Here is a 19,818-nt window from a genome sequence, read left to right as displayed (position 1 = left end):
GTATAAAATGTATATATAAGCGTATAAAGTAATATAATAGATTAAAATCGAAGTTTCTTTCTTAAAAAGGCTGTATCCCTAGTTCCCTTCTGAGTTGGGTCGATATTTTCAGGATTTGAAAAGCTAAGAATAAATTATAAACTCTGCACTTACCATTCTTCCAAAACAGCCTTTACAGATTTTCTTGCTTCCTTTCTGGATGATTTGTTCTCCATCTGCTCATCTGACACTAAGGATTTGGGGTCCAGTGTTGTAGTAACCATGTACCTATAAATATTATAAGTTTGGTAGAAATGATTTAATATATCTAAAAGCTCAGTAATGGGATAAAAAAAATAAAAATACCTTGTGGGCATTAAATGGTTAACATTAACGTATTTAACAAAGGCTTTGAGTTTAAGTCGCTTCTCAATCTTCTTGCTTGACATCTTCTTAGTAACTTTCATTGGAGCCTTTTCAACGCCAGCGACAAGACAGTTCAAGTAGGGCCTTTTCTTACTAGAGCTTTCGTTGGTTTGAACCACGACGGCCTTGCAGCCTGCTCTGCGGCCAGATAATAGAATAACAACACGTCCTGGCTTTAATAATTTACCCATTTCCGATAAATATTCAAATCAACTTCTTTGAAGAGAAAAATTGGAGCAAAGATTAATGTAATATAAATATGGTAAAGTAGAATTGTGTTGGGAAAGTAAAATCAGAGGATAGTATAATAAAAAATCACAAAAAATTGTGAAAAAATAATGTTGAATTAAATAAGATTTTAACCCAATGATTAAAAATATGGATTCTGGATATTTTAGAATATTATGAACCCAAGGAGATTCCTCAGAAATGGGGACCAATCAACCATTACACTTAAGCAAGGTAAACCATTATTATTACCATCTTAATTTTTTTAATTGATTTTTAGATAATATATTATTATCAAAATTTTAATTAAGAGATTACACATTTAACACTCAGGATTATACATACCATGTTATATATAATATTTACATATTCAGAGTTAAATAAACTTAGCAAATGCTTTAAACACATTAATTAATCCTCATTGTACTCTATGGTGATGGAAGGCGTTAGTCCCTCATCAAAATAAACATCGTGCCCAATCTCAATTTGTTTAAAAGTATCGTGACAATCGTCACATAAGTATGATGGATTTTCGGGCAAAAGTATGCAGTTAAACGTTATCTTCGAAGCTTCACTGGCTTTGCAAACTTGACAAGTCGCCTTGTGCTGGTTTGGACTAAAAGTACAAACTGGGTAACACTTTACGTAAGGACAGTCGCGTGTTTTATCGAAAACTCTCATACTCGTCACTGTGAATCTATGCTCACAGTCTCCATAATGGAGAAAGTATCCTGAATCATAAACCTTAAAATCAATGTTGTTTAGAACAGCATCCTTCTGCTCAATTGGAATGTCAGATTTTAGAACTCCCAACTTATTATTTTTGTAAAATTCCAATAGATTTTCAGAGTAATCAACCGCTTTTTTCCTCAAATCCGGGTACAAAACACCGTTAATCATATAACAAGAACCCTAAAATTATATATACGACATAACTATTAGTGAAAACGAACCATGATGTTGAGATGAAAGTCCTTTGATATGATTTCTGATGAGCACTTGAACGAGTCTGTTAAATTTGCCAGTGTTTGTGAGGACAAGATGTCAAATTCGCGGTATTTATGCCCCCTTACATTGTGATAAAAGCTAACAGTGATGATTATCTCATTTTCATCCACAATTTCAACGTTAGTGTCAGTGCTTTCCTTGTTAAAATAAGCCTCAGTGACCTTTTTATGAAACATCAAGGGGGACAAATCACACTTCGGTCCCCCAATTAGAAGGTGAGAGTGAACAATTTTTGAAATTGAAGGGCTAGTATACCTAATTGAGCTTGAAACTAACTTATAAGTGTGCAAGTTAATACTGTCTCTAAAGTAATTAAAGAGGTTTAATTCAGACCAAGGATTATCCTCAAAATCCACATTAACTGTATATTTGCCTGAGGAATCCTCATATTCCTTCATATTCAAGTTCGTAGCAGCTGTTATAATCTCAGTGATCGTGGGTATCCTAAGGTTCCTGTGCAACACTCTGTTAAGTGACGCTGAAACTCTAAGCTTGTTAATCTTAGAACGGCCAAGATTTTCTCGATCAGAACAGTCATTCTTTGTGTTCTTAGTATTTCCCATCTCCAGAGTTGAGGCGTAACTGTCCAACTCCTCCATGTGCGATAACATCCGTGCAAATTTCTGACGAAATAAGTGTGGATTTACTGAAACTTGGGGAAATTTATCCCTCAAAGTTTCATCTAATGTTATTCTAGTAGGTATTGTGATATCATTTTGAGTACTTAGCAGAGGTTTGGGGGTTAAACTCCGCTTCTTTCTCTTGGTTTGAGGGGCCTTATTAGATTTTACAAAAACCAGCTGGTCATAAGGCAGCAAATCTGTAATGTTTACATGAGGAATTGATTTAAACTTTGTGATTGGGGAATTCTGTGAAGATTCCTTGTCCATACCACATGATATCGTGGAAAATTACACTAATTAAGATATTACAGTATATTTTACAAATTTTTATTATAGTTTAATGAATTTAAATGGATAATATAAAAAACAAAAAACAAAAAGAAATAATCAAACTGATGTGTGTGGAAAGAACAATTTATTGATAACATTATGTTTTTATCAGTTTAAATCCTTTATAAACTCAATATTCATGTGTTAATAAATCTAAATTGTATTTTTTAATTTTTAGATGACACTTGCTCTGATACTTCCACTTGTTAGAAATAATTTTAAGGTTCTCAAATGCCCATATCGCAGTTTAAACATATTTTCGAGGACAATTAAAACTTCTTCCACATGTTATGATGATTCTTCTTCCTCAAATCAATCTTCTGAGGATTTGGGTAGTTTTTTGAATTTTTATTTGATGTTTATAGGACCTCCAATAAGGAGACCTAGGAAATACCTTGATATGAAAACGTTTAGAAAATTCTTAAAACAACAAAAGACTTTAGATATCGAGAATGAGAAGAGAATAATAAGTAAAGCACACTCAAAACCACCTCCAGGTTAGACTAAACCATTAATTCTAGTGTGTAGATGGTTGGGATATTGTTGATTTTCTAAAGGCTTTTGATATTGGAGACGGAGTTGAATCTATTGCGGAGTCTTTTGACTCATGGAACGAGTTTATATCATCAACACTTGAGGTATTCCTGAAATGTTTATGTTTATTAACAATTGTAGGAACTGTACACGAACACTACCATGACCAATAAACAAAGACGCAAAATCTTTAAATACATCACGTATGCACAATAACCTTTCTTATAATACAGTGTACATAAATAAATTATGAATTTATTGTGTAAAATTGATTGTAGATTATATAATCATGGCTTGTGGCCCAATGATAATCCCATGGATTATGTTAAGGCGTTCCAAGCACCCCCTCTCGCTAACGAGGGAAAGCCTTGGGATGAAGAAGCTGATAAAGAACTTCTTAGGCTTGCAGAGTATTATAACGTTGATTTTGGTGACCCTTGGATTTATATTTCTTGGGACATGCAGAGAACAATAGAGGATGTTCAGGACCGATACACGGAGATAGTCCTAAAACCCAAAGTAAAATTTTACTAAATATTAATACCAACTTATAATTACTATAATTATTATTATATTTTAGTACAAATCTGATAAATGCGACTTTGGAATAACCTGCTGTCATGAACCGCTGCTTATGAATCGCAAGTTTAAGCTAGACCCTCCATTCCTGTACATTATACCATCAGAAGAGAATTTCCCACTAACTGAAATACAATCTGGAGACGGAGATGTGATAAAGGACCCTAAAGATGTGTTTTCTGATAAATTTCTCAAGTATAGAAACCCATCAATTTTCTAACTATTTCTATGATATACAACATACACCACACAAACGTATATACATGGTAGTATACATGCATATATGTAAAGAATATATAGTACATTATTGTATGGTCCATTTTTCCAACTCTTCTATATCAGAGTTAGTTATAAACGGTTGTGATGCCAAGAGGAGGATAGGATAACCACAAAGTAAACACGCCCTTGAAAGGTAATCGACGTAATCGGACTCAGATTTGCCATCGCCAAATTCGTCGAACCTGCCCTTAATACTCTCAAACTCTGAAAGTTCTTTCCCTTTTAGCAAAGTATATAGAATTTTTGCTATGCATCCGCGGTGAAACACGTGCCCACACGGGAAAACAATGAAGTTTTTCAGAAATGAAGACTGACTACACACACTACACTCCTCACTTATTGACACATTCACAAATCTATCAACACCACATTGTGCATGAATATATAAATGTGTTTAATAAGGATAAATTAGTTAAATAAATAATACCTTTTTGAGGCTAGTTGAATATCTGATTTAGTTTCCTCAATATAGTTGCATAGATTTTCAATTTCCTGTCTTCTTTCCTGGATGTTATCCTCATACTGTAGTAGAAACTCATCAATTACTCCCTTCAAATCACATAAACTGATATCTTTATGTAGATAATCCAGTAGGTCCTAAACAATAATACAGCCCCAACTATCATAACAAAAACCTATAAATATATGTAATACGTTAATCTGTATAAAGCCTTTAGAGTCGTTGAGCAAACTGGTGATATTTTTCGGTTTATTTACTGAGGAGTGTTTTAGGATTTTAAGCCAGAGTTTCCTCTTATCGAAATCGTTTTGAGGCTTCATTGCGCATTTCTGAGCTAGAATAAGATCATTTATCTTAAGTGACAAGTCAAGTGCGTCGTCCACCATGCCACACAAACTCAAGAGGTGGATGAACGGCACCATCCAACGGGTGTGATTTAGATCATTCACATGATTAGTGTGATTTACGTCATTTAGTTTAACTGCATTATTAGAATCTAGAGGAGTGGAATTATATGATTTAAGCTTCAAATATCTAAGTGGGATTGAGAGGTCTAATTTTGTGAAATCAACGTTGGCTTGGGATAAGACCTGTAATAGGTTATCCTCAGTTGGGAGAAATGTGAGAAGAACAATGTAAATCGACCAGAGCAACGACTTTGAAAATGTATCCATCTCATTTGGCTGTGAGAGTATTCTCCTTAAAATCCTCAGTGAACTATCTAAATAGTTGGGATTTGGCAAAACTGTTGGCAGTGTTAGTATTGGGATTAAATAGTTATGAGGTAGTGATTGGAACTGGACCTTTGCAAAGGATTCACAACTATCCATGAATATTAAAGGTGCAAATCTAAGGAAAAGGGAGTCTCTTTTCTCAGATGGAGGCATTTGTGACAGCTCAGTCAAAGCTTTTGTGTTATTCCCATTTGTTATGTGGTGACAGATAACAGTGGAAGTATCATTCCTTAGTTTTGCGTATTCTATGCACTCTTCAATACATCCTGTAGTCTGAAGTATGAAGTTTATGGGTGCCACAAGCTCATCTATATCCTTTACTGAAATTATTAGCCTTGAAAATTTCTGTTTCAATGAGTTGTAGAGAGTCTTCAAACCCTCTACATCCTTTCCTTGCTCAATTCCCGCTTCAATTGTGAGTGACAGGTCCTTAAATTTGAATGATATAAGCTCCACCAACCAGATGGTTAATATTATAAACTTTGGAAATGCCTTGTTAATGTCCATTTTCTGAAGTAGCCTGGTTATATATTCAATCAACCCATATTCGTGTTCTGGTCTATTAAATTTTAAAAATACATTCTCTATTTCAGAATATTGATTTTCTAACTCAGCATACATCCTTGCAGATTCTTCAAACATCCCCTTTTCAAAGTAATCTAAAGCTGCCTTAAATGAAACCTGATCTCTCTGAGCTGATGTCTTACAATGTTCCAGTGCACTCTTCATATCACCTAAAATATTTCCTCAGGTGTGTATAAAATAGGGAAAATGAGTAACCCTAAAATACCTTTGAGCATATGGTAATGCCAGGAGTCGTCAGATTCCTTCTGAATTACAATTTCGTATAGGGCATCTGATGATAACAGGCAAACCAAACCTGATAATTGATCCTTGACCAACTTCTTCATCTCACCGTAGGTACCGTATGGGAGTGAAAACGAAGCCACCTGTAACATAGATATTTATACTTATACAAATTAATAGGTTATTGTATGTTTCATACCTGCTGTTTAATTATGGTGTTAATAACAATAATGATCTCGTCAAAGAGGAGAAGTAGGTGGTTATTCAGAGCTATAGCACTTTTTGGAATTTGTTCCGGCGGTTTGTGTAGGAAATTCTTCTTATTATCATGGTGCTTGAAGTTTTTGGTGCTACTTGAAAACGTCAAATATCTGAACCCTGTTGGATAACTTATGATGTTGGGAGGGAACTCCAAACAGGATGTTTGGTTCTCGTTCACCTTTCTTGGAACACTTGAAAACACAATCCCAGTTGCGTTTGTCCAAAACAATGTGTGGCTACCGTCATCTTTTTCAACTACCAGTAATTCTCCATAAGGTGCTGCTAAAGGCACTTCATATCTTAATCCCGTATTCCCATTCTTATTATTGATAGCAGTATTACTTTCACCTAAAAATTTTATTATACCATTATATATATATATAATAGGGTTTATAGCATTACCTGTAGAATTAGAAGTGTTCGGTGAATATATTGAAAAGGTATCCTGGATAGTTAATCCACCAAAAAATTCATAAAGCCTTTTTGTTGTTACGGCTACAACGAGAAATGTGCGGCTGTTCTTATATAGTATAGGAATCAACTGGGTACTTAGAATAGGTTCAGAACCAGGGATGACATGTAGGGATTTAAAATAGTACTGAGGCTTTGAGTAATCAATTCTGCCCTCTATTAATGAGCCTTGCTGTGTTCCTATCAAGAAAGAATCAGTGTGATTCTCAGAAGTCAGTTCAGTGAATGCCAGAGATCTTATGAACACTCTTTGTAAAGGCCTCATAAAATACAACTCCGTGCTTTGAAAATTAGAGTAGTAGTGGTCTCCAGATGTTAAACATACCAGACAGTGAAATGACTTTGAGTCTACGTATAAATTACGAACCTCCGATCCTACACATATTGAATATTGTTGATTAGGTGAACAAATACCTGGACTTTTCGTTCTCAGTAGCGTATATTCAGGTATGATTCCACCGATTCTAGGCGATTCTGTATTGTTATATTCATCTTCATGAGAAAATTTCATTATATTTCCATCATTTAAGCCAAACCATAAGTACTTATTAGCAACTGAAAGGGTGCTAACGCTGAAACGAGTTATGCCTCTAATTGGCTTTATTTCCACGCCTATTTTTATTGGCATTAATAATCAACATGTTAAAAGGCTATAATACAATTTATATGTGAATTCATGCTGTTTTTCTAACACGAATCAACAAAATTATGGAGAATAATGTACAATAATATACAACAAAGAATAATTACATAAATTAATACTAAACATAAATGACAAATTTATTTTTTAAATTTAATTTAATTAAAGTAAAACTGTGTAAATTGTGCAGAACATGGAATTTTCTACACAACACGTGTTATTTTTATATTTCTTATTTTGTATTTTATTGTTATGAAAAATGTTAAAACTCCACTTCTCACTTCAGGCTCAGTTTATAATGAAGAATGCCTTAAATTTATGGACAATTTGGTCAGTTTCGCTAAAGAATGTTGCGGACTGGATTCATCCAAATCCTTCAACAGGGTCGATTTGAAAAAATCAATCCTCAATGCCACTAGATCAAAGTCCTTAACCAAATTTGTTCAAACTTTATCAATAAATGACAAGAAGAACTTGTTAAACCTATCTTCCATGGAATGCCCGGTTATTTGTCCTACTAAAAAGATGTATTTTGAAAATTAATTCCCTAAATTTTTAATTTTAGGATTCTTCCTCCGATTGAGTCTATGCCTGCCAATATTATGAAATCTTCCAAAAAATTAAGGAATTTTTTCGGCATTCCTGAACTTCAGGTTTGCAGAGGATGTGTAAAAAAAGGAAGATGCAGAAGATACCAACAGGTACAAGTAACCCATATTTGAAACACAAATTATGAATTGAATATATATACTACGCTATTTGTATATAATATATTATGGATTCTATAGGTTGAAAGGGGTGTGCCTGACCTTTCTGATTTGGGGGCTTTAATGATAGGGATGTACTCCATATGTAAAATTCACTTAAACGGCAATGATTTGGTAGTGCCAGAGTTCGCATTTAGAGAGCTTTTTTCAGTAACATCAATTCTAAACTGTTTAAAGAACTATTTTAAGGATTACAATATTGAAACTGATGTTAGTCAATTTTTATATATTTATCATACACAATCCAGCTAATTACTACGTAACGATTAATAATTTCTCTAGATACCTAGAGGTGATGATGATGCTTGTTTAAGGGAGTTGCGCAGAGTGAAAAGGGATCAAGAGATGATGAAACTTGAATTATTGAAGGAAAAGGTTAGTTTTTTAATTTTTTAATTTTAATGTTAGCTTTTCAATTTACCCAAGGGCTATAACATAACACCAAAAAGAACTACATACATGACATCATTTCAGAGGAATTTGTACAATAAACTATACGGTAAAGGGAAAAGAGTTGATGAGGAATACATGTGGGTACAGGACTTGGAAGACAACTCGATCCCAGATGAAAATTCTAAGCTCGAAAAGATTAACAAGGCTGAAATTGATATCAAATCTGATCCACCTTGTTCATTTGATGGTTCTTATTCTCCCAATATCCAGAATAAAATAGATAAAATAGAGGATCTGACCACAAGAGATATCCAGTTTAGAATGGAATACTCTAAACCACTAGGTACTGAGACTAACTTGGTTCGATATGATGTAATGAATGATAAGAATGTAGAGGGAATAAAGATAAATTCAACAGGGAGGTTTATAGTTGACCTAGACTCTAATTTGAGAAATCGGGATTTAAATGATTTGCACTATAAAAATGATGGAATTTCAATGTACAAGGTCCCAAATACTAAGAAATTAGGCCCACTTTCAAGATTTATTAATAATTTGGATTCCTGCCCAAATGACCTTTCATTTCTAAAACGAGTGCCTTACAATTACAAATGCCAGAGCTCGGGTGAAGTTATAAAACCCAAAGGTGAAACAATTCTGGAGGATAAGGAAAATCTTGAGCAAATAGCACTGGCACTGGAGTCGAAAGAGAATTTTAAAGCTACTCATTAACATCATTAACATAGTATATGTTGAATTATAATATTATAATTTGTTAACAAAGTGAAAAACAGTGGTGGTTTATTAAAATGTCAAATTGCCACCTTGGAATACATTCTGTTTGCAGTATCTTTTGCCCATGAATCGGCGTACAATATGTCCTAATCCAGAATTAAAACTAATTTTTATAAAAGCACTATAGTATAAATAATTTATATTATAAGTGGATTGTAGTATTAACGATCTGTAGTACAACATGAATAAGTATTTATATATGTATGTATGAGGAACCTGTAAAATGTCATCACTGAGGTCAGGTTTATTGAACGACTCTACAGTTTCACGAACAATCTGGTAAAGTTTTTCGTAATCTATTTTATTAGACCTAAATAAACCGTTTGCAACGTCGTTGGCAGCATTGAAAACTGCAGGGTAAAGACCACCCATCCTGCCAACTTCGTAACCGAGACCTAAAAATGGGAAATTTTCATAGTCGGCCTCCTTGAAACTGAGATTTCGGCCCCTTAAATCAAGTGATGGAAGAGCATTTTTGGTCCTGTTAGGCCAATGCAATGCATGAGATATAGGAAGTTTCATGTCAGGCAAATACATTTGACACAGCACTGAATTGTCGATGAACTCAACTAGAGAATGAACAACGCACTCCTTGTGAACTAGGATTTTAATACTATCTAGAGGTAGTCCAAAGAGATGGTGCGCTTCTAAAACCTCTAGTGCTTTGTTCATCATTGTTGAAGAATCAACAGTGATCTTAGAGCCCATTTGCCAAACCGGGTGATTTATATTATCTGTACTCCTTAGGTTTTTGTACTCCGTATATTTTTTGCCGTTAAATGGACCTCCACTACTCGTTAAAATTAAATTCTTAACCTTAGCTAGGGCCTGCGATGATATGCTACACACGTAAGTTGATTTTCTGGTATCAACTGTGCCATCATCCAGACACTGAAAAATTGCATTATGCTCCGAGTCCACCGGTAGCACTGTTGTTTTTGACTTCTTAACTACTTTACTTAAAAGGCTTCCAGCAGAAACCACCGATTCTTTATTTGAAAGTGCGATTTTTTTACCACTTTTTGCTGCGGCCAGTGTGGGTTCTATCCCATCACAGCCTGAAATTGCCATCAGTATTATGTCATAATCAAAATTTCTACATAAATCCATCAAGTCAGACTTTTCGTTTAATATTTTACACTTGGTTTTCAATAATTCAGGCATTTTTTCGTAGTTTTTTAAAATGTGGCAAACTTCAGGCCTGATTAACATTGGGTACTAAATTTTTAAAATACCTGAACTCGTTAACCTGCTGAGACAGTAGTTTATAGTTACTATTTGCCGTTAGTGCTACAACCTCAAATTTTGGTCCTGAATTGCTTTCCAATTTATTTATGTTCCTAATAACGTCCAGTGCTTGTGTCCCAACTGAACCAGTTGAGCCCATAATTGCCACCTTAATGGGACCAGAAAATCTAAACCATGATTACAATCATTACCATAAGCAACTTACACTTTTAAGGGAGCATTTCTACTCTTGAAAACTGCAACAAAATTACAAACAAATATACATTGTATGAACAGTGGGTAACTACGTAATAAAACTGATGTAAAATTCAGTGAAACTATTTAAACATAAGAATATAAAACTTACAGAAAGAGTAGGAATTTGGTAATGAAAATAGTAATAAAAGTATACTATACGAAGTCAATTTCATTGAGCTGATCGAGTTTATCCTGAACTGATTTAAAGTTTCTGGTTCTTCCAGTCCACCTATGATATACGTAAATAAAGTGTATTGATATTTATAACAAAATTTGATAAAACTAATTATATTATAATAGAAATTTTGAGAATAACTAACTCAAGTAATTTTATTTCAGAATTTGAGTTTGTTGATTTAACTAACGTCTTCCACTCAAGGCCACTGTGGTACTCGAAAAAATTACCCTAAGTTTAACTATTAAACTTAGGTAAATTACCCTGGAAATTACAAAAACGCCTTTCCAGTCAGATTTGGACGAGATTACTTGGCCAAATAATTTGCAGAGCTTTATTGTTTCAAACTTTCCTTTATCCTAAACTCATAGATATAGTTAAGTTTTTTTAATTTTCACTTTTCTTATACGATTTCTCTAATATTTATCTAGTTGTATCTTACTTTTGAATCAATGTACGGAAACTTTGTCACAATGGTAGCGTTGGTCATGTAATGAGATAATTTCTCTGGGGAACAGTTGTGAATCGTAACAGGCAATTTGCTGTAATTAACAATTAAACCGTTGTTTATAGGTTTTATATGTGTTAAATTAATATATAAACGAGTTGGTGGAGTAATTTAAATCTGAACCTGTACGATTGATAGAGTGTAGAATTTTTAGAGAAAATCGAATCGTTGGCTTCAAATTTACCTACAATGATTTAGAGTTTTGAAACAAACTTGAATCTAGTATATCGTTGTAGTATGAAATGAATTTTAAAATTTTAGAATTAGCTTCTGATAAATTAACTAAACTTGTGTCAGATCCTACAATCTTGAAATTCTTTGTTTTCTGACCCAAGTTGCTAGTATACTGATCAAACAAAGACTTTATTTGGGTTGAATTTTGTGTGAAAAACGTTTTTGCTAGTGAGGTTATGGTATTGGTATTATCAAGTGTGTAATTTGGTAGTGATAATACGAGGGATACAAGTTCGCAAATCACTAATCCAGTTCCACAGAACGGGTCCCAAATCTAAAATAAAATAATGAACTGAGTTAAATTTTAGTTTACTTACAGTTTCAGTGGAATCTGAATCTATAGCTTTAAGCAAATGTTTGTTGTGTAAAAACGCGGCTATTAAAGAGTCTGAAGTATCCAAAAAGTCGTTTGTTAACAACTTTTGAAACTTTATGTAATTTGTTCTTTTAGAGTCGTATGACTCCAAATTGGTTTCTGATAAGTTTGTTGAATAGTGAGATGAGTTAAACGATTTTGATATTGCTTTCTTAATTCCAGAAAGTGACCATAGCGGTATTTGACTATAATAGTCTTTACTTGTATCACAAACAATAACCTTGTCACTACCAGTACGGGTGTCCTCTGTGTTGTTATTAAATTTCTCCAAATAGTTATAAAATCGTGGTGAGAGCCTCCCTGAAAATTGAATTGCTGCGTAACAAGTATTCCTGTTTATTGTTACTGATATACAACTGTCCTCACTATAAGTTTTATTCAAGTTATCACCTTTATCTTGTGTTGTGGTATTATTATTTTCAGATTTTAAGTCTGAGTTTAATCTTTGTTTAATTCCTCTTGTTACACAATCTCGTACTATGTGACTTGACCAGAGCTTTGAGTTACGGGATATTATGCGCAATGGAACCTTGTCAATTGAATCAGAGGATGAAAAGTAAGAAATCCAAGGTAATTTTGAAACGAATGTAGTGAGTTGGTCTTGAGTATGGCATCTGAATGGGTTTCCAATTCTTAGCCATATGCTTTCTGCAGATTTTAAAAAGAGGGAACTCTTGATAAGCCACTCAAAGTTGCACTTAATCTCTAGGCCTCCCTTTTGTTCGTTTATATCAAGGTAATCCCTCAAGTTATTACTTTTAACACTGACTGTAGTCTTTGATTTGGGAGTTTTTTCCTCTAAATTACCTGTAGAATTATTCTGATGACCGATTCTCAACCACTTATTATTTGTATCTTCAAATTCTTCAGGAAGTTGAAGCGAATTTGTTAAACTAGCTAGTCCAGTTACTGTGTTATAACTGGTAATGTCTTCAGTTATAGTGTAATCGTAATAATCTGAATTTGTAGTAAGATGTGTATTAGAATCCTGAGAATTTTGAAATTTATTTTTGTGAATTTTGTAGAAATTATTCAAGAATTTATTATGTTTTATTTCATTTAAAATACAACTCTCTAAACCTTTACGAACTGACAGAAAAAGGGTAACATTGGCTAAAAATACATGAGAATGTGTAATTGTGTGAATTAGTTGTAAAATAGAACTTACAACTGGGATTGAACTGCATTATTCCATAGTTTATGGATTCTAACCATTATGTGATATATTTTATCAAAGTACTTAAATTATTATAATATTTTGAGGGCATGGAATCTTACACAATATAGGGTGTAAAAGAGAATGAAATTAATAAATTATAAAATTATAATATTGTGCGATGGGAATTTATTTTAAAACTAACATAATTTAAAATTTAAAGATTCAATTAATCGCTTCCTGATACCATCAAACCAATGTTACCAATTCCTCTAAACTCCTCCGTCCTTTCCATCTTTTGCATAAATAAATATACTGAATCGTGAAGATTTGAGATTTGGCTCTCAGGAATGTCCTATATATATTTTTCGGAAATTTACATACACATTTATATATAAAGTTTTAGTAATAACGAAATAATGGTTCACAGGAGATACCTTTTCTTTTAGTAATAGAAGTACAGACCCATCAGTCCAAGTGGCTCTTGAAAGTGTGTACCCCTTCTCCTTTAGAAATCTATATATTTTACATTCAAATTTAGGGATCCAGTTCAAGTCCAAAGGATCTCTTTCAACAGTGTTGTTTAGATTAATGAAAAAATCTCCCATCTTGTAGAGGCTTTCAAGGCGTTTATCTGCTTGTGAATCAGTCAGATTTAGATTATCTTTTAATTTTTTAATCAATTCTGCTTTGATGTCGTTTTGTGAATTGTTAATCTTCTCATTTATTATTCTGAGTATTACTAATATTTCAGAATAAGACAATAAACCATAATCAACCTCCATCGGTTCCTCTTCTTCATCATCACTGAAGAAATCTTCGTAAGGAACAGATTCAACTTTACTTACTATACCAACTGTGTCAGAAGACTTAGAAGAAGTTTCATTAAAGAAGTTATTTACGATTGAGTCGTTGTCATTACCGCAAGTATCGTTTAAAAGTGATAATGATTCTTTAATATTCAAACCTTTATCCCAGCATTTATCGACAAACTCCTTGGATTCCTCAGTTTGGACTTCTTTTACAATTGAGGGAACTTCCTCCAAATCTCCTCCTATAATTAACTCCCTGCCATTTCTCTTCCCGCTGATTATAAAATGTTCAAATTTTGTAGTTTTACCAACATATAAATTATAAGGAAGTGAAAATGGACTCCTGGTAATATAATAGGATTCCGTAAATATAGTTAGCATTAAAAAAACTATTTTAAAGTATATAAAACTTTGCATTTATTGTTTTATCTTATTCTTGATCATTTGAATAAAAATTCATATGTACAAAGGTGTTAATACAGTAATTGTGTATATAATGGTATTTTAATGGAAAAACAAAGACTAAAATAAATATTAATAACAAACAATAACAAAACGAAATTAATATAATGTAAAAAAATTAAGTTATAATGGAATCCAGAGAATAAATTAATTACAAACTATGTGGGTGTAATAGAGTGAATAAATACTCAAAAACATCACTATAGAAAATGAAATTTTTGGTAAAAACAAATTTAAAAAATTAATTGCTAAGTGAAAAAATTAAAATATTTGAAATGTGTAAGGACCTTTAAAAAATAGAGGAAATTAAAATTAAATTGTTAAAAAAAATAAACTTCGGGGGAAGAATTTTATAAAAATAAGAAAATTTTAAAAAATAAATTATTTCTAATATTACCTCAAAATATAAAAAAATAAAATGACTATTTAAGGATAAAAAACTAGAAAAGTGTTTAGAAAAGTGAAATAATAGTTTCGAGTTGTTTTTAAGTGCCCACTAAAAGTATGAAGAAAGATAATTAAAATTTAAAGTTAACGAGTGGAGTTTTTGTTAATTTCAATGGAATGATAAGGTGTCACATGGTATATTAAATTAGTGGTGGTAATATGAAGGGGAAGATTTTAACACCTTAGACTCATATCAAGATCTTATCAATAATTTAATATTTAAAAATGTATTTTTGAATAATAGTGAGAGTAAAGTGGTGATTTCAACAAAATAATTCTATTCTTTATAGTGTAAAAAAAAAGGAAAGAATTAAGAAATGGAATAGTGGAAAATACCTTAGTTGTTAAATTATAAAGTTTAGAAAAGATTAATATCGAATTCTAAATTTTTTGTTAAATGTATGGACGTAAAAGCCAAAAATAAAACATATATCCTGGAGAATTCCCCATAACGATGGATGATCAAACTCCACATTATCAAAGTTAAGTATTGTCGTAAGAACCACTTATTAACTATTTTGGTGCCAATCGCTATTGTATTTCATATAACAAATAATTGGGTGCCTTTGTTTGGTTACAAAGTTTACCTGTACGACATCTTATAAGAGGAATTTTTGCTGTGGGTTTTAAGCAAAATGACCCTTTTGGTTCTACAGTAATTTGTTTTTGTAATTATAATCATTTTTTAATTTTTATACATTTCATATCGTACTGTAATTCGGGTTTTTGGCATAAGATTGTGCTGTTTTCAAGTGGAGTTTAGGTGTGTAAGAATTAGATGGTGTTTCAATATTCTAAAAAGGCATCAATTTGGATTGGTTTGTTTTAAAATTCTGGTTATAAATTGCCGCAAACGTTAAATTTGATCTCCTTGATTTAATCAAACTACTGTTGATATTTATAGACATTTAATTTTTTATCTTGAAAAAAATTTCCTATTTTGGATATTGTTTGCCCATTCCACCGTTGTTTAAAAATATTTAAAAGGTTTACCACTGGTAATCTATTGATTATTAAATAATAACATCAATTGTCCAATTTTAGTATTAATTGTTAATTCATATTGGTCCAACAGTGATAATCGTCCGACAAATTGTATGTACTATAGGAATTTTGAAATTTTTATGGATATTCATGGTAGAGCACTAAATTTTTTAGTCTCCAATGGTAGGTGATGGTCTTTTTACAATGGGAGAAGGTAGGCCCTCACCGGCCGCCGCAAGTTATTTTGAACCCCAAAGAAACATGACCTTAAATCCTAAGCCTATTCACATGAACTACAATCATCTCGGTGTTAATCACAACAACAACCGACTCAATGCTAACGTTACTCCAGTTGCAACAGATGTAAAAGGCGGAGGGGCAGACTTTTTTGATGACCCCGTCACTTTTGTGAGAGAATTCTCAGCAGAATCGCTCATGACACCAGAGTTCTCGAAGTTTGAAAGGAATGTGTACAAAAGCAGATATCTTAATACGCCAGAGTGTTTTGCACTTCTAAACGCCCATTACAAGAATTTAATGAATAATTATGCCCCAAGAGTCCAAACACTAGTTACTCAATCAATGGTAACTGATTTCACCAAACCAAAGGACACGGGACAATATTTTAGCCAGTACGGCAGATCAGAAGTAACTTTTGAAGCATTAAACGAGATGTCACTGTTTACAAAAGACCACATGAAAAGCCTCTCGATACTGGCGGTTTTGGGAAATCATCATAACCTTAATTTGGAAGGTTTGAGGACATATCTTCTGAATGTAATGCGGCTTATTTACAGGGCAGCAACGGGCTCTAAATTGAATCAAGTTGAAAAATCACGACTTTTTTACACATTTCTAACCAAGTATAATACCATGGGCAGAGCAGTTCTACTCTACATGCTACTGCTATGCACTTTAGAAAAATTGCTCTGGTTCTCTGAACCCCAATTACCATACGATGATTTCTTCTCGGTCTTAGTCTTCATAATTTGCTCTTTTGTCGAGTCGGCAACAAGCAAAAGCGCTCAGCAAAAGGACGTGTCAGGCAACAACCCACAACATGGTAGGGATAGCATTCTGTTTGATAAACCAAGGACAAGCGGAAAGAATGATATGATCCCACCAGTGTCTAGTAACACTGACATGTTTGTGAGACATTTGAGCGTAGTCTGTTTTCTCTTAAAGCTTAAAGTAACACCCCAAAATAAATCCGATTTGCTGGAATCAGTTATTTGCCTCCGCAAAGCACTGAGGACAATTCCCGCCAGGAATAAAAACCTCATTCTTTGGACCAACATATTGATAGCATATTTGGACCCTCAGGAGATTTCAGCCAATGCATTCAAGGTACCGAGGTCCTTGTTCAACGAAGTGGGAGAAATCAGTGACATGACTCATCTTGTGCACCTGGTTTTATGCCTTGACAACTGTTTCAGAGACCACAAGTTCTCAAGATTTGTCGAATCGAACATTAATGTCTCTACATTTGTGCAACTTTTCCTTTTCAACTTCTGGAAGCATGTCGACGCCCTCAATGAAGATTTAGCGAATGAGATACTCCTTCTAACAAATTCAGTTCTCGATTCATACCCAAAGCTCGTTGCCGCATTCGCCAACTACATCTCTCAATTCACAAATTCCCCCGAAAATAATAACACCTACAGCGCTCTCAACCCTCAACTGAACCAGTATAACTATAATTATAAGAATAATTATAGAGATGACCAGGAAAAGAGTAAGGATATGTTAAACCAGGAAATGAAGCTCGGTAATCGAATTCAGAAATCGATGGAGGCTCTATTCAACATTGCAATGTTTGGAAAGTCTCGCCTGCAAATGAATGCAGCAGTGTTGGCCTCGAAACTGCTGATGAGCTGTGACGTCACCACAACCTTGCCCAGAATTAACAAGCTCAAGTACTCCAACACTATGCTGGACCTGTTAAACCTCACCCCGCATAACCCATACGCCGGAAATGATACCGACTACGAGTACAATACACAATACAACAATACAGATTATGATAGCTATTATAAGGATAATAAGCTAAAAATGGAGCCGTGGACCCAGGATAAGTTTGTCCAGGATCTGACGCGACTGACATTGATGTCGGCGTTTGTAAATCATTGCTGGAAGGAACTCATTTCAACTTTGGTGTCAAAAACAGGGCCAAAACTCTTTGAATATCAAAAGAACCGTCCAGTCGCAAATGGATTTGACAGAATGGATAATGGGAAGTTGACCAAAGTAGTTGATGGATATGATAGAAAGGATGTGTACAAGAACTATGGTCGGGTAGAAATGGAAAAGTACGATGGAGTTGAGAAGGAAAATAAGATGGACGGTGATGTTCAAAGAGTTTTGAGTTACGTTAGGAGTTTATATTTGGGCACTAACCCTACCATCGATAGTTTATATTCAATGTTATTTTCAGGCCCATTTCCAGCCAAGGTATTATCTTACGAAGCGCTTAGAGCACATAATTCGACGCCAGATACACTCGTGATGTGTGGAATGATGACAATGTATAAGTCGTATCCAGCCTTTTCTTCACTCTTTAACCAGTATTTATCGAATGCAAGCAGCTTTTCATATTCAATGACGCTGACGCTGACTGTAAAGTTACAAAACAGAGACTTGTCCAACTACATGATGGTGATGTTAGATACATTTATCACCCAGTACTTAAACGGATGTGACACTTATAAGAAGAATGTGGTTAACGGAATTTTGAACAATAATCTCCCAAAATCACTGGTCAGCAAGGACAAGTATAACCAAATGACTAAATTTGTTAATGAGTACAAAACAGAGAACCAGCGGCTCAGGTTGGAAAACGACCAACTTAAAACTGATATGCGAGTTAACAGAACTGAATATGAGCGTAGTATATCAAGTATGAAGGAAGAACTTACAAAAAGCTCAGAACGCTACAAGTCGGATTTGCAGAATATGAAAGAAACTCTAAATAAAACAACCTTGAACTTAAACCAGGTTCAGGACTCGTTGACAGCAGCTAATGCAGAAATTACAAGCCTTAGACATGAGAATGGCAGAATACTAGCCGAGAGAGATGCTCTAAAGTCTGAAATAATGAACTTGAAGGGTAAAATATCAAGTCAAATGAAGGAATTTGACCGTTTGGCAAGTCAGATTCGAGATCTTGAGGCTACTTCAGTCCAGTTCAAACAGCTCCAGGTCGAATACGATCGCATTAAGGAAGAAAACTCGAAGGCTAACACTCAGCTGGATTCACTTTACAAGATGTTGATTTACCTCACTGACAAATACAAATCCAACATGTCAACTTTGGACTCCTTTAACGATGCAAACAAGAATCTCAACCAGCAAGTATCACATCTCAGGTCTAAAGTTGGGAGATTAGAAAAAGAAGTAAAGGTATTTTATACACTATTTATACACAATACTAACAATTATTATTATTTATAATTATTTAATTGTTTTTAACAAATGTTTTATATAAATATAGATGATTTTGGTTACTTATATATATACCATTCTGTTATATCACTGTGTACAATATGTTGTAGGATAAGCAGATGGAGATCTCAAGTTTGGATGCGTCAAAGAACAGAACGGAAGGAGAGTTGAAGAGAATGCAGGCAGAAATGAGAAAAAGAGATGAGTCACTAGAACTATCAAACAAGAAACTCGAGGACCTGAGAGAAAGAGTTAACAGACTAACTCGAGAATTACAAGATCAAGTAACCCAATACAACGAGCTCAAGAGAGAAAACACTAATATGCAAAACGAATTGAATGTCAGAAGACAACAACTGGATGCTATAGAAAACGCCGTTAATAAAAGACCAATATTAATCTAATACTCTAGTTTACAGATATA

The 19,818-nt window shown here is 33.7% G+C and overlaps 9 protein-coding genes across 9 annotated transcripts; 3 read left to right on the top strand and 6 right to left on the bottom strand.

Moving 5' to 3' along the window:
- Positions 1-24: 24 nt before the first annotated feature.
- On the bottom strand, positions 25-901 carry RPL27 (60S ribosomal protein L27). The gene is made up of 3 exons (XM_759554.2): positions 346-901; positions 154-267; positions 25-123 (listed from the first exon to the last, which is right to left on the bottom strand). Exons 1-3 carry the CDS (start codon positions 594-596, stop codon positions 42-44), a joined length of 447 nt encoding a protein of 148 aa, XP_764647.1. The 5' UTR covers positions 597-901; the 3' UTR covers positions 25-41.
- Positions 902-2,616, bottom strand: SRD2 (snRNA-activating protein of 50kDa MW C terminal family protein). Its single transcript, XM_759553.2, has 2 exons — positions 1,587-2,616; positions 902-1,545 (listed from the first exon to the last, which is right to left on the bottom strand). The coding sequence occupies exons 1-2, from the start codon at positions 2,529-2,531 to the stop codon at positions 1,045-1,047; spliced, it is 1,446 nt and encodes a 481-aa protein (XP_764646.1). The 5' UTR covers positions 2,532-2,616; the 3' UTR covers positions 902-1,044.
- A 28-nt stretch (positions 2,617-2,644) lies between these two features.
- On the top strand, positions 2,645-3,934 carry TpMuguga_02g00076 (uncharacterized protein). Its single transcript, XM_759552.2, has 6 exons — positions 2,645-2,926; positions 2,960-3,091; positions 3,123-3,232; positions 3,270-3,331; positions 3,407-3,647; positions 3,709-3,934. The coding sequence occupies exons 1-6, from the start codon at positions 2,773-2,775 to the stop codon at positions 3,925-3,927; spliced, it is 918 nt and encodes a 305-aa protein (XP_764645.1). The 5' UTR covers positions 2,645-2,772; the 3' UTR covers positions 3,928-3,934.
- Positions 3,935-3,993: 59 nt separating this feature from the next.
- vps18 (Pep3/Vps18/deep orange family protein) lies at positions 3,994-7,532 on the bottom strand. Its single transcript, XM_061305299.1, has 7 exons — positions 7,134-7,532; positions 6,651-7,094; positions 6,187-6,596; positions 5,971-6,130; positions 4,641-5,914; positions 4,414-4,583; positions 3,994-4,342 (listed from the first exon to the last, which is right to left on the bottom strand). Exons 1-7 carry the CDS (start codon positions 7,345-7,347, stop codon positions 4,012-4,014), a joined length of 3,003 nt encoding a protein of 1,000 aa, XP_061161275.1. The 5' UTR covers positions 7,348-7,532; the 3' UTR covers positions 3,994-4,011.
- Positions 7,533-7,535: 3 nt separating this feature from the next.
- TpMuguga_02g00074 (uncharacterized protein) lies at positions 7,536-9,426 on the top strand. The gene is made up of 5 exons (XM_759550.2): positions 7,536-7,886; positions 7,925-8,060; positions 8,148-8,336; positions 8,409-8,501; positions 8,535-9,426. The coding sequence occupies exons 1-5, from the start codon at positions 7,612-7,614 to the stop codon at positions 9,249-9,251; spliced, it is 1,410 nt and encodes a 469-aa protein (XP_764643.1). The 5' UTR covers positions 7,536-7,611; the 3' UTR covers positions 9,252-9,426.
- DXR (1-deoxy-D-xylulose 5-phosphate reductoisomerase) lies at positions 9,270-10,972 on the bottom strand (the record flags this gene model as incomplete). Its single annotated transcript, XM_759549.2, has 5 exons — positions 9,270-9,400; positions 9,531-10,515; positions 10,550-10,729; positions 10,768-10,798; positions 10,909-10,972. 5 exons carry the CDS (start codon positions 10,970-10,972, stop codon positions 9,332-9,334), a joined length of 1,329 nt encoding a protein of 442 aa, XP_764642.2. The 3' UTR covers positions 9,270-9,331.
- On the bottom strand, positions 10,953-13,333 carry TpMuguga_02g02165 (uncharacterized protein; the record flags this gene model as incomplete). The annotated part of the gene is made up of 8 exons (XM_061305531.1): positions 13,261-13,333; positions 12,034-13,205; positions 11,696-11,990; positions 11,606-11,666; positions 11,417-11,516; positions 11,238-11,333; positions 11,120-11,205; positions 10,953-11,028 (listed from the first exon to the last, which is right to left on the bottom strand). Exons 1-8 carry the CDS (start codon positions 13,277-13,279, stop codon positions 10,953-10,955), a joined length of 1,905 nt encoding a protein of 634 aa, XP_061162088.1. The 5' UTR covers positions 13,280-13,333.
- Positions 13,334-13,390: 57 nt separating this feature from the next.
- On the bottom strand, positions 13,391-14,663 carry TpMuguga_02g00071 (uncharacterized protein). The gene is made up of 2 exons (XM_759547.2): positions 13,686-14,663; positions 13,391-13,603 (listed from the first exon to the last, which is right to left on the bottom strand). Exons 1-2 carry the CDS (start codon positions 14,475-14,477, stop codon positions 13,478-13,480), a joined length of 918 nt encoding a protein of 305 aa, XP_764640.2. The 5' UTR covers positions 14,478-14,663; the 3' UTR covers positions 13,391-13,477.
- Positions 14,664-15,465: 802 nt separating this feature from the next.
- TpMuguga_02g02645 (uncharacterized protein) lies at positions 15,466-19,805 on the top strand. The gene is made up of 2 exons (XM_759545.2): positions 15,466-19,352; positions 19,505-19,805. The coding sequence occupies exons 1-2, from the start codon at positions 16,134-16,136 to the stop codon at positions 19,796-19,798; spliced, it is 3,513 nt and encodes a 1,170-aa protein (XP_764638.2). The 5' UTR covers positions 15,466-16,133; the 3' UTR covers positions 19,799-19,805.
- The last annotated feature ends 13 nt before the right edge of the window (positions 19,806-19,818 follow it).

Source organism: Theileria parva, chromosome 2, assembly GCF_000165365.1.
Source record: "Theileria parva strain Muguga chromosome 2, complete sequence, whole genome shotgun sequence".
Lineage (NCBI taxonomy): Eukaryota > Apicomplexa > Aconoidasida > Piroplasmida > Theileriidae > Theileria > Theileria parva.
This window is presented reverse-complemented; position numbering and strand designations above follow the sequence as displayed.